Source organism: Moschus berezovskii, chromosome 26 (assembly GCF_049115385.1).
Source record: "Moschus berezovskii isolate FMDL1 chromosome 26, NW_MosBer_1.0, whole genome shotgun sequence".
Taxonomy (NCBI): domain Eukaryota; kingdom Metazoa; phylum Chordata; class Mammalia; order Artiodactyla; family Moschidae; genus Moschus; species Moschus berezovskii.
This window is the reverse complement of record NC_142485.1, coordinates 10,406,002-10,419,867: the sequence shown is the minus strand read 5'-3', so window position 1 is coordinate 10,419,867 and position 13,866 is coordinate 10,406,002. Positions and strand designations below refer to the sequence as shown.

At 40.6% G+C, this 13,866-nt stretch overlaps 1 protein-coding gene across 1 annotated transcript in view; it reads left to right on the top strand.

Annotated features, from left to right (window-relative positions):
• ADAM18 (ADAM metallopeptidase domain 18) overlaps nucleotides 1–10,966 on the top strand; it is a 97,417-nt gene extending 86,451 nt beyond the window's left edge. Inside the window, exons 19-20 of the mRNA XM_088832682.1 lie at nucleotides 5,831–5,987; nucleotides 10,924–10,966. Coding sequence (XP_088688808.1) covers nucleotides 5,831–5,987; nucleotides 10,924–10,966 — 200 coding nt within the window. The remainder of the gene's footprint in view (nucleotides 1–5,830; nucleotides 5,988–10,923) is intronic.
• Nucleotides 10,967–13,866: the final 2,900 nt, after the last annotated feature.

Sequence of the window (13,866 nt, the reverse complement as noted above, 5' to 3'; positions counted from 1 at the left end):
GCTGAGCACTGAAGAATTGATGCTTTTGAACTGTGGTGCTGGAGAAGACTCTTGAGAGTCCCTTGGACTGCAAGGAGATCCAACCAGTCCATCCTAAAGGAGATCAGTCCTGGGTGTTCATTGGAAGCGCTGATGTTGAAGCTGAAGCTCCAATACTTTGGCCACCTCATGCGAAGAGTTAACTCATTTGAAAAGACCCTGATGCTGGGAAAGATTGAGGGCAGGAGGAGAAGGGGACGACAGAGAATGAGATGGCTGGATGGCATCACCGACTCGATGGACATGAGTTTGAGTGAACTCCGGGAGTTGGTGTTGGACAGGGAGGCCTGGAGTGCTGTGATTCATGGGGTCGCAAAGAGTCAGACACGACTCAGAGACTGAACCGAACTGAAATGTATAAAACTTCCAGAAGAAAATATATGAGAAAACCTAAGTGCCTTTGGATTAAATCAGGATTTTTTTTTTAACGTGATACCAAAAGCACAGTCTAAGGAGGAAAGGTGAAAACTTGGACATCATCACAATGAAAAACTTTTGCTCTTCAAAACTCAACTTGAAGAGTTTTGTATATAACTAGAGTTAGGTATATAACTAATAATGTATTTATATTCTGTATATATACAAATTTTATATTCACAATATAATCTTTGACAATTAATAATAGAAAACAAACAGCCTGATAAAGATGGACAAAATATGGATACTTTATCAGAGAAGATATACAGGTGACAGATAAACACATGTAAAGATGCCCAATGTCATTGTTCATCAAAGAAATGCACACCAAAATCACGATTAGTTACTGTCACGTTCTTTGAAAATTTATTTACGTTTTAAAGACTAACCACATGAAGTTTTGCCAAAACGGGAGAATAGTGTCTCATACACTATTGTTGAAATGTAAACACGTATGTTGTCGTATGTGAAACGAATCACTAGTTCAGGGTTGATGCATGTTATAGGATGCTCGGGGCTGGCGTGCGGGGATGACCCAGAGGGTGGATAAAGGGAGGAGGGAGATGGGAGGGGGATTCAGGAGGGGGAACTTATGTAAACCCGGGGCAAATTCATGTCAATGTATGGCAAAACCAACCAATATAATATTGTAAAATAATTTGCCTCCAATAAAAAATAAATTACTTAAAAATAAATAAATAAATAAATAATCTTTAATGTTAAAAAAAAATAAAAGTATTTTAAAAGTTAAAAAAAAAAAGAAATGTAAACTTGCACACTTTCAGCTTCTTCTTAAAATAATCTTCTTTATGTATTTATCTTTGACTGTGCCGGGTCTTTTTTGCTGCACGGGGTTTTTCTAGTTGGAGTGAGCAGGGGCTACTCAGTACTAGTGGTGTGATGGCTTCTTACTGCAGTGACTTCTTGTTGCAGAGCACAGGCTCTAGGGCATGAGGGCTTCGGCAGTTGCGGCTCTAGAGATCACATAGGCTTAGTTGTTCCTTGGCATATGGGATCTTCTTGGATCAGGGCTGGAACCTGTGTCTTCTGCACTGGTAGGTGAATTCTTTATCACTGAGCCTCCAGGGAAGCCCTTAGCTTCTTTCCCCTATTATGTAATGCAGTCACTTTACTGCTTACCCAAGAGAATAGAATGCCTTCAACCTTTCAAAACTTTGTACATAAACGTTCATAACAGCTTTACATGTAATAGATATGATTTGAAAACAACCCAAAGACAAATCAACAGGTGACGGATCAACAAAGTGTGGTATATTCAAAAAACAGCATACTATTGAACAATAAAAAGGAATGAACTACTGTTAAAAATACCTATGTGGATGGATGTCAACATTTATGCTGTGTGAAAGAAGCAAGATTAAAATGAATATAGACTGTGTGACTTTATTTATATTAAATTGTAGAACACCTAAACTAATTGATAGAGAATGCTGATCAGATCGGTGGCTGCTTGTGTTGGGAGTGGCAGCAAAGCAGCATTATACGGGCAAGAAGAAACTTGTGGGTGATGGATGTATTCACTACAGTTCAGCCTTGGACTCCATGGATTTGAACTGCTCTGTGCATTCATAGGGATACCTGGCATGCTGCAGTCCATGGGGTCACAAAGACTCAGACACAACTTGGCGATTGAACAACGAGTGCATCCACTTGTACACAGAATTTTTTCAATAAATACCACAGTACATAGAAGTAGTACATCAGAAGTAGACTGAATCCACGGGAGAGCAGCTGCAGATATGGTGGAACCTGCACGACAGAGGGACCTCAGATATGGAGGACCAATGCTAAAGTTAAACATGGGTGTCTAGACTGCTTGGAGTGGATCCCCTGACCCTGCAGTGTTCAGGAGTCAACTTTCTTTTGACTGATGTGGTGGTTTTATAGATATAAACATATATATATACACACATATAATATACATCTCAAATAGATTCATGTATTATGTGTCTAAAATAACAGTAAATCTGTTAAAAATCACAAAATTTAAATGACATCAAAGACAAGAGTCACACTATTTTGTTGTCAAATCTCAGACATTAAACTTATTTTCCTTACCAATAATGATAAGAATTTTACATTAACTGAAGAAAATCCATAGCTATCAAAACAAAAAATAATCTTTTAAGTGTAAGCCTCATTTGCTGTATCTTATCCATTGTACAGTTTTAGTGTTCACATTTCATCATACACGAAGAATCAGTTCAGTTCAGTTCAGTTGCTCAGTTGTGTCCAACTCTTTGCTACCCTATGGACTGCAGCACGCCAAGCCTCCCTGTCCATCACCAACTCCTGGAGTTTACTCAAACTCATGTCCATTGAATAGGTGTAGCCATCCAACCATCTCATCCTGTCTTCCCCTTCTCCTCCTGCCTTCTCCCAACATCAGGGTCTTTTTAAATGAGTCAGTTCTTCACAAGAATAACTGTATAATAAAAGAAGGAAAATACTAGTTATACCAAGACTCTCATCCATTGCTGATGTGAATGTAATTCCTACAACCACTTAGGAAAATCACTGGAAAAGTTACAAATGTTCAGTTTAGGCACACACTATAAGTAAGCATCACATTCCCAAGGGCATATACCTGTGAGATATGCACACATACATTGACTAAAAGACATGTAGTATAATATTCATAGCAGTGCTAGTCAAAACACTCATAATTGCAAGTTACCCAAATGCTCATAAAAAACAATGTATTTATAGCTGTTATTTCTATATAAAGATATTGTATGCAGTGATGAGAATGAATATTTTACAATTATAAACAATAATTTAGCTGAATCCCCAAATAAGGTAATATTTAGCCTAAAAATCAGATAGGATATAAATACATACAATGTTCAGTTCAGTCGCTCAGTTGTGTCCGACTCTTTTCGACCCCATGAATCATAGCATGCCAGGCCTCCCTGTCCATCATCAACTCCTGGAGTTCACTCAAACTCATGTCCATCGAGTCGGTGATGCCAACCAGCCATCTCATTCTCTGTCATCCCCTTCTCCTCCTGCCCCCAATCCCTCCCAGCATCAGAGGCTTTTCCAGTGAGTCAACTCGTCGCATGAGGTGGCCAAAGTATTGGAGTTTCAGCTTTAGCATCAGTCCTTCCAATGAACACCCGGGATTGATCTCCTTTAGAATGGACTGGTTGGATCTCCTTGCAGTCCAAGGGACTCTCAAGAGTCTTCTCTAGCACCACAGTTCAAAAGCATCAATTCTTCGGCGATCAGCTTTCTTCACAGTCCGACTCTCACATCCATACATGATCACTGGAAAAACCATAGCCTCGACTAGATGGACCTTTGTTGGCAAAGTAATGTCTCTGCTTTTTAATATGCTATCAAGCTTGGTCATAACTTTCCTTCCAAGGAGTAAGCGTCTTTTAATTTCATGGCTGCAATCAGCATCTGCAGTGATTTTGGAGCCCAAAAAAACAAAGTCTGACACTTTCCACTGTTTCCCCATCTATTTCCCATGAAGTAATGGGACCAGATGCCATGATCTTTGTTTTCTGAATGTTGAGCTTCAAGCCAACCTTTTCACTCTCCTCTTTCACTTTCCTCAAGAGGCATTTTAGTTCCTCTTCATTTTCTGCCATAAGGGTGGTGTCATCTGCATATCTGAGGTTATTGATATTTCTCCCGGCAATCTTGATTCCAGCTTGTGCTTCTTCCGGCCCAGCGTTCCTCATGATGTACTCTGCATAGAAGTTAAATAAGCAGGGTGACAGTATACAACCTTGACGTACTCGTTTTCCTATTTGGAACCAGTCTCTTGTTCCATGTCCAGTTCTAACTGTTGCTTCCTGACCTGCATACAGGTTTCTCAAGAGGCAGTTACATACAATGTAACTTTATATAAAGGTTCAGTTCAGTTGCTCAGTAGTGTCCGACTCTTTGCGACCCCATGAATCACAGCACGCCAGGCCTCCCTGTCCATCACCAACTCCCGGAGTTCACTCAAACTCATTTCCATCGAGTCAGTGATGCCATCCAGCCATCTCATTCTGTTGTCCCCTTCTCCTCCTGCCCCCAATCTCTGTCAAAAATGATCCATGAATTAGTGATTTTCCAAGGATGGTGTCTGAAAGAAAGTAGGTTGGAGGCAGTGAGATGCTGGTAATATTACTTTTCCTGGTTGGTGCTGGTTACATACATGTGTTCAATTTAGAAAATTCCTTGAGCTATAAAATGATGGCATGAATGCATATCTGTTAGTATTGTTGCATTTCTGTAAAAAATCTACTAACTAAATAGCAATGGAGGAAAGCAATATCTTATAACCTTTGAAACAGAATTATGGTTAGAAAATATCCTGGTGTGTGCTTTTGAGACTCTGGCAGAGTATGCCTTGAGATCTGGATTATTTTTCTAATTCTTTGCCAATATATTTGTTTATTGTGTACTTTTGGTAATTGTGTAATATTTGAATTTTTTAAGTGTAAGAGATAGCGAAAGGGCATAATATGTTGCTGAATGTCAACAAGAGGGAAAAATTACACACAACACACACATTACATATAGGTAGATACAGACACAAGTATGGGTATAAAAATGGATTTTATTCATACGTTTAAAATATAAATACTGGATGGAGAAACATAGTCATTTAAAAATGGTTTCCTTCGAGGAGCAAAACTATGTGACTTGGCATATTGCTAAATTTTTAACTTAAGCCCTACAAATATGTCACCTTTTAAATAAATAAGTAACATGAATGTAGTAAACAGACTTCAAACTGCATATACAGTATCATAATACTTTAAAAATATGCATAAAAGATGACTAGTCAGCCTCCAATACTTTGGTCACCTGGTGCGAAGAACTGACTCATTGGAAAAGACCCTGATGCTGGGAAAGATAGAAGGCGGGAGGAGAAGGGGAAGACAGAGGATGAGATGGTTGGATGGCATCACTGACTCAAGGGACACGAGTTTGAGTCAACTCCAGGAGTTGGTGATGGACAGGGAGGCCTGGCGTGCTGCAGTCCATGGGGTCGCAAAGAGTTGGACATGACTAAGTGACTGAACTGAGTAAGCCTATGAAAAATATGCAATTGTAGTTTTGGGTATGAGCTTCAATGCCTTTTAATTTTATCATATATGACAGTTTGCAAAGTCTTAAACTTTCAATTATGTATATGATTTTACATGTATGCATATGATTGCTGTCCAACTCTTTGCAACCCCGTGGACTGTACCCGCCAGGCTTCTCTGTCCATAGAATTTTCCAGGCAAGAATACTGCGTGAGTTGCCATTCCCTCCTCCAGGATGCATATGATTAAGGTGAGATAAATATAAATTTATTCAAACATTCAGTGAATATACACTTATTTCTGTGTTTCACTTCCAGATACAATGTTTACTAAAAAAGGCTACAATGCACATCAGAACTGGCTTATTTTAAGTTTCTACATTTTTCTGCCCTTTTTCATAATTTTCACCATTATGATCATGAAGCGAAATGAAATGAGAAAATCATGCAGCAAAGAGAGTGTGGATTATGAGGGGTAAGTAAGATTTTGCAGATAATTTAGTATCTTTAATTGTGCTAGTTTTAACCAGTATCATAAATTCATAATTATATAGTATTTGTTATATTTATTATGAAATGTGTGTTATTTTAAAATCTAAAACAAATGTCCTTTTATCCATTTTGTTTTCCCAATAGTTCATTGTTAGCATATTAAGGCAAATCAAAATTTTGACTGCTCTAGAACTGTTTTCCTGATGAATATTCCACAGTGTACTAGGGACTTAATATGAGAAAACTATATTTGGTATATAATTTTAAGTTCTTTTCTAAATGGATCTAAATTAAGTAGCAGTGTCTGTTTCCTTCAGAGAAAGCATTTTTATCCAATTTAGAATTTATATTAAAAATGTCATTGATAAATCCTTGAACCTCAAAATATTTCTATCTTTTTAGTAGTCTCAAATGTTGTTAAAAAATCTCTGCAGAATTCCTCTGAAGTTAGATACTGTTTCTTACAAACTTGTGCATGATATTCTTACTTTTGTGCATCTTCCTTTCTGCTGACCTAACTCTTTAACTCACTGAGGCAAGAAACCCTTATATTAATCTCAATATGTGACAGCATGAATGAGGATTTTAGCCTCAAAGTGACATGTTCTTTGAAAATTATTATTGTGTGCTATGCTTAGTCGCTCAGTCATGTCTGACTCTGTGCGACCCCGTGGGCTGTAGTCTGCCAGGCTCCTCTGTCCACAGGATTCTCCAGGCAAGACAACTGGAGTGGGTTGCCTTGCCCTCCTCAAGGGGAACTTCCTGACCCAGAGATTGTACCCAGATCCCCCGCATTGCAGGCGGATTCTTTACCATCTGAGCCACCAGGGAAGCCCATTTTATGAAGACACATTCAGTTGTACATACATCACATGTATATCGTTTAGGGAAATGTTGGATCATATTCATTGAAAGAGAAAGTGACTTAATCGGCCATCATGAGACTTTACAGAGGAAAAGAAAAAAAAAGAGAATTCAAAGAAAGCCCTGACAAGTAATGTTGTTGAGGGAACCTGAGTAATGTACATGCTGAATACAGCTCCATATCTAAAAATTCATGCTGTCCCAGCCTTAATGACTGTTCCTTTACAAACTCTCCCACCAGACCTGGGCTGTGTACCATTAAGCCTTTCATCTTCGTTTATCCTGTAAGTACATACTGGAGCTTTTGAATACATAACTTTTACCAGATGGGAAAATAAAGTGTTTTATCTTATAGCCATACATTTATTTCCGTCATGCGTTAGGCTGGGGCTATGGGTTTAGGTAGTAAGTTCACAGAGCCGGAACATCATTCTCATAACATCACGTCAAAGACAGATGCTATGAACTGATAACTTAATATCAGTCTTGATAACTTGGAGGAAGTAGTGTTTGTCAGGAACTTCCTGACAACATGAAAACACCTGTACGATTATTTTTCTCACTTTTTATACTTAAATCTATTTTTTTTAAAAAGGCAGCTAAATGTACCCCATATGTTTTTGGTTTTTGAGTAGTTCTTCACTTTCAGGCTCTATAAAGGGTGTTTCAGAATTATCTTGTATATTCCTTGTCACAGCCCTAGAAGCAGCCTTTTCTACAAGGTTTCTTAGTGTCTGTTATTGGAAAACAATATTACAGACCTAGATGCTAGGTTTGCTCCTTGCTATTTGGGTTTCATTGCTTCTAGAACCTCACAACAGACAGATGTATGAATCTGATATATGTGTACAGCACATGTATTACACACAATTGTCCTCAGATATCCTGCAGATAAGTCCTTTACCACATATTTGTTGTAGCTGGTGGTCTGAATTTTTGCAACCCTATGAACTGCGGGGGCAGGAGGAGAAGGGGACGACAGAGAATGAGATGGCTGGATGGCATCACCGACTCGATGGACCTGAGTTTGAGTGAACTCCGGGAGTTGGTGATGGACAGGGAGGCCTGGCGTGCTGTGATTCATGGGGTCGCAAAGAGTCAGACATGACTAAGAGACTGAACTGAACTGAACTGTAGCAAACCAACTATATCAAACTGTAGCAAACTTTGCTACAGTCTGGTTTCCTCTGTTCTCCACTGACTCGTGGAGTTTGCTGAAATTCATTTCCATTGAGTTGGTGATGCTATCTAGCCATCTCATTCTCTGCTGCCCTCTTCTCCTTTTATCAGATAAAAATTGAGTTTTTTTTTTCCTTCATATATGTGTCATATTTTCATTCAAATCACAGTATTTTTTGCTGAGGAAACATTTTTAAATTTTATCATTGTTTTCCTTCTTGGATTATGCTTTTGCTGTTATATTTAAAAACTCATCACCAAACCCAGGGTCACTCAGATCTTCTCCTATGCTTTTGTCTTGAAGATTTATAGCTTTGCAATGCACATTTAGGCCTATGATTCATTTTGAGGAAGTTTTTGTGCAAAATTTGAAGTAAAATTTGAAAGTATGACATATGTGATAAAGTTTGTATTTTTGCAAATGTATGCCAAATAGTCTAGCGTCGTTTGTTGAAAGAACTATATTCATCTAAATACCTTTGCACTTTCATTGAAAATCTTGAACATATATGCTGCTGCTGCTAAGTCACTTCAGTCGTGTCCAACTCTTTGTGACCCCATAGACATCAGCCCACCAGGCTCCCCCGTCCCTGGGATTCTCCAGGCAAGAACACTGGAGTGGGTTGCCATGAACATATATATGTAGGTCTAATTTTGAATGAAGGAAATTAGATATTTATTTTCTTATTAATGTTAAGTGCATCTTCTTATTTATAGGGTAAAGATTTTTTTTTCTGCAATATATCTTTTTCCAAGTTTCAAATACTAGAGTGTGATTCTCTTTATCCACATTTGCAAATAAGTTTGCCTAAAGAAAAGATGTGTTATCTTTTCCACATGCCACAGATTAAATAAGCATGTCATCTCTGACTCTTTTGCAACCCCATGGACTGTGGCCCACCAGGCACTTTTGTCCATAGGATTTCTCAGGCAAAAATAATGAAGTGGGTAGCCATTTCCTTCTCCAGGGGATCTTCCTGACCCAGGGATCAAACCAACATCTCCTGCATTGGCAGGTATATTCTTTACTCTGTAGTGATTGGAAATATTCTATTTAGCCTTTCACTTTAGTCTTTCTAAACCATGGATTTTTCAAAGAACCAAAATTATACAAAACTAAATAAGTGCATTTTTATTTTCAATCATTTCATAGCTGTAATTATTTTGCCTCATACTTAAATGATAAATCAGCAGTAAAGTAATAAATGTAAAGCTATATATTTACACATATAAATATGTATTCATATATAAACACATACATTTGTTGTTGTTCAGTCACTAAGTTGTGTCGTAACATTTGTGACCCCATGGACTGCAATATGCCAGGTTTCCCTGTCCTTCACCATCTCCCGGGGTGTGCTCCAGCTCATGTCCACTGAGCTGATGATGCAATTCAACCATCTCATCCTCTGTTGCTTTCTTCTCCTCCTTCCCTAAATCTTTCCAACATCAGTATCTTCTCCAATGGTCCACCCTTCCCATCAGGTAGCCAAAGCATTGGAGCTTCAGCTTCAGCATCAGTCCTTCCAGTGAATATTCAGAGTTGATTTCCTTTAGGGTTGATTGGTTTGATCTCCTTGTAGTCCAAGGTACTCTCAAGAGTCTTCTACAGAACCACATTTCAAAAGTATCAATTCTTCAGTGCTCAGCCCTCTTTAGACTGATGCTGAAGCTGAAGCTCCAAAACTCTGGCCACCTGATGCGAAGAGCTGACTCAGTAGAAAAGACCCTGATGCTGGGAAAGATTGAAGGCAGGAGGAGAAGGGGATGACAGAGGATGAGATGGTTGGATGGCAAACCCGGCTCAATGGACATGAGTTTGAGCAAGCTCCGGGAGATGGCAAAGGACAGGGAAGCCTGGTGTGCTGCAGTCCATGGGGTCACAAAGAGGCGGATACTGAGCAACTGAACAAAACAGCCTTCTTTATAGTCCAATTCTCACACCCATACATGACTACTTGAAAAACCGTAGTTTTGATTATATGACCTTTGTCAGCAAAATGATGTCTCTGCTTTTTAATATGCTGTCCAAGTTTCTCATAGCTTTCCTTCCAAGGAGAAAGCTTTTTATAATTTTGTGGCTGCAGTCTCTGTCTGAAGTGATTTTGGAGCCCAAGAAAATAAAATCTGCCACTTTTGCACATTTTCCCCATCTATTTGATAAGAAGTAATGGGACCAGATGCCATGATCTTAGTTTTTTGAATGTTGAGTTTTAAGCCAGCTTTTACATTTTCCTCTTTGTCCCTAACCAAGAGGCTCTTTAGTTCTTCTTCGCTTCCTGCCATAAGGGTGGTGTTATCTGCATATCTGAGGTTATTGATATTTCTCCCAGCAATCTTGATTCCAGCTTGTGCTTCTTCCAGCCCAGCGTTTCTCATGATGTACTCTGCATGTAAGTTAAATAAGCAGGGTGACAATATATAGATTTGACGTACTCCTTTCCCAATTTTGAACCAGTCTGTTGTTCCATGTCCATTTCTAACTGTTGCTTCTTGACCTGCATACAGGTTTCTCAGGAGGCAGGTAAAGTGGTCTGGTATTCCCATCTGTTTAAGAATTTCCACAGTTCGTTGTGATCCACACGGTCAAAGGATTTAGGGTAGTCAATGAAGCAGAAATAGATGTTTTTCTGGAATTCTCTTGCTTTTTCTATGATACAACTGATGTTGGCAATTTTATCTCTGGCTCCTCTGCCTTTTCTAAATGCAACTTGTACATCTGGAATCTGTTGATTCTTTATTTTTCACTCTGTTGCTTTGAGTGCCTGTTTTGATCTGAGACTTAAAAGAGAAATCTGACAGTAGATATAGTTAAAGTATGAAACTGTCTACTACTAAACAGATTGTAAATTTGTATTTTCTTTTTCTTTCCCTAGTCATTCAGCCATTGTACCAGAACGCTATGACATGGACTACTAATATAGCTAAGCACTTCACCAACAAAATGTTTACATGAAGAGGAGAAAGTGTTTTGTAACCCTTATGCTATCACTAAATATACTTAAAATGTCAAATTTTCGAAAATAAAGTGCACTTGGGCAGGAGGAAGTCTTCCTTCAGTTCAGTTCAGTCTCTCAGTCGTATCTGACTCTTTGCGACCCCATGACTGCAGCATGCCAGGCCTCCCTGTCCATCACCAACTCCCAGAGTTTACTCAAACTCATGTCCATCAAGTCGGTGATGCCATCCAGCCATCTCATCCTCTGTCGTCCCCTTGTCCTCCTGGCTTTGATCTTTCTCAGCATCAAGGTCTTTTCCAAAGAGTCAGTTCTTCGCATCAGGTGGCCAAAGAATTGGAGTTTCAGCATAGGTCCTTACAATGAATATTCAGGACAGACTTCCTTTAGGATGGACTGGTTGGCTCTCTTTGCAGTCCAAGGGACTCTCAAGAGTCTTCTCCAGCACCACAGTTCAAAAATGTCTCCCTGTGACTCCCAAATACACCTAGCCGCTGGTGTACCCCTCCAGTGGGCTGCAAATCCTGGTTCCCAAGCTGGGGAGAGGCCCAATGCACAGCTGCACTTCCATCCCTTACCCGACTCAACCCTCCAACAGACCTGCCTTCTTCATCTGCCCGCCCAGCTTGCCCCAGGGCAGCCCCTCAGGCATGCTCCTGCCCTTTCCTGCCTGCCCTTCAGTCTCGCCCCTCCAATTTTCACTCCTGCCCCGGCCCCTCATTTCATCTCGCCCCTCAACCCAGCCCCGCCTCTCAGCCCAGCCCCGCCCCTCGGCCCCAGCCACGCCCCTCGGGCCCAGCCACGCCCTTTAGGCATGCTCCTCCCCTCTCCTGCCCGGCCTCCAGTCTCACCCTGCCACAGCAATTTTCACTCCTGCCCCGCCCCCTCGTTTCATCCCGCCCCTCAGCCCAGCCCCACCCCTCAGCCCCAGCCACGCCCCTCCCAGGTCCTGTTCCCAATACACCGCCTTCCCAGTGCTTGGCGAACCCCAAGAGCCATGTCAAGTCAACAGCCTTCCCTGAGGCGAGGCCTGTCACGCAATGTTATCTCTCCTGCTACTCCTCACAGGACTGGGCCGCCTGGCTTCCGTGGGCCATCGTAAGTGAGGACCCTGCCGTAAAGCAGGGGAGCCCATCGTCGCAGTGTCCCTTGTCGCGGGGGTGGAGGGCGTTGCCCTCCTGGCCCCAGAAGCCCAGGCCAGGCTGGGGGAGCCCGGGTTTGGTTGCAGTCCTGCCCGGTTTCAGGGTTCTGCCAGGCCCTCGGGTCAGAGGGCTCAGAGCAGGACTGGGATAGTTGCTGGGGACACAGGTCTTCTAGGGAGACGCGGAGGGGGTAGGGAGAGGATCCTGGATGGGATCCAGGGGACCTCTTCTAAAAACTCTACACAGTATGACTTTTTTGGGGGTGGGTGGGTGTGTATGTGTGTGTGTGCGCCCACTGGGGCTTGGAAGGTCCACAAGTGATGATAGGAAAGGACAAATAAGAATGAATGCTGCCCTGGACTGGGGGATGCTCACTCCTCTCTTCCCTACTGCAGAATCTGAAACATCACTCCTACAGATTACAGTGCCACAGAAGTCTGGGACAGATATTGACAGTGGAATCTCAAAAACGCATGTAATTAAGAAATAACTTCAAAAATATGTTTTTTTTTTTCACTGTAGCGCAAGACCCAAATCAATGCATGCATATCCCTTGTTCAAAGTTTGTTCTAATGACAGTGTTATTGTTTTCATTTCTCAAGTAATAGACGAACATTATGAAATAGACTCAGAGGGAAAAGATGCCTTGAGTTCTTGTCACACAAAAAGGCATCTACAGTCTACTAGATTATTTTCTATAAAAGATGTACATTTAAAAATGCCTTCTATGTAAGAGAGGCCATACCAATATTTACATTGTAGCATGATTTTAACCTGACAATATATAAAGAATATCTTTATGCCTATAGCTTACACACATGTGCGTATATAAATCTTTGTAATGTTATTTTTTATTTGATTGATATAGTAAAACGTGTGCATTATGGACATTGTAAAATGAAATGTAGGCAGTGCAGAGACTTGTTCAGAAGGTGAATGGCCACCTCACTTTCTAAAGGCAGTAAATTTGAAGGAAACTAAAGTTTTAGAGGCACGCATACACACAGGCACGTATATTTTTAATGAGCATGTATGAGAGTTGTAATTGACTTTATCTCTTATGGGTAGAGTTAGGATTATTTTTATGATAATACAGCTCTGACATTATTTTCCCTAACTGTTGGATATCTTATATGTAACATGATGTTTCACATTTTAGACATGTAGATAGTTTCATGGGCTTCCTTGGTGGCTCAGACAGTAATGAATCTGCCTCCAATGCTGGAGACCTGGGTTCGATCCCTAGGTTAGGAAGATTCCCTGGAGGGAGGGCATGTCAACCCGCTCCAGTATTCCTGCGTGGAAAATTCCTATGGACAGATGTATCTGGCAGGCTACAGCCCAGGGGATCGCAAAGACTCAGACACAACTGAGCGACTAAGCACAGCAGATAGTTTCATAAACCTTCTTGAATAGTCATCTTGGTAGGATCAACAGGCTAGCCACTGTAAAACAAAAAAAATTGTTAAATATTGAAAAGGTCTACCAGAAAAGTTGCATTATGTTTGACTCCCATTCACAAAAATAGTGATGCCTATCTTCCTGAGGCCTCTCCACGTCACCTCTTCAGTCTCCTCAAGTCACTCTTGTGAACATCCTAAATGAATGCTTCACTTCAAACAGGTATGTTTTGGTTAAGCCTTAACAAGAGATGCCTTTCTGTGTGTTGACTATTGGAATCGAGTTAGCGACTTTGGATAGGACACTTTGTTTTCAAGAA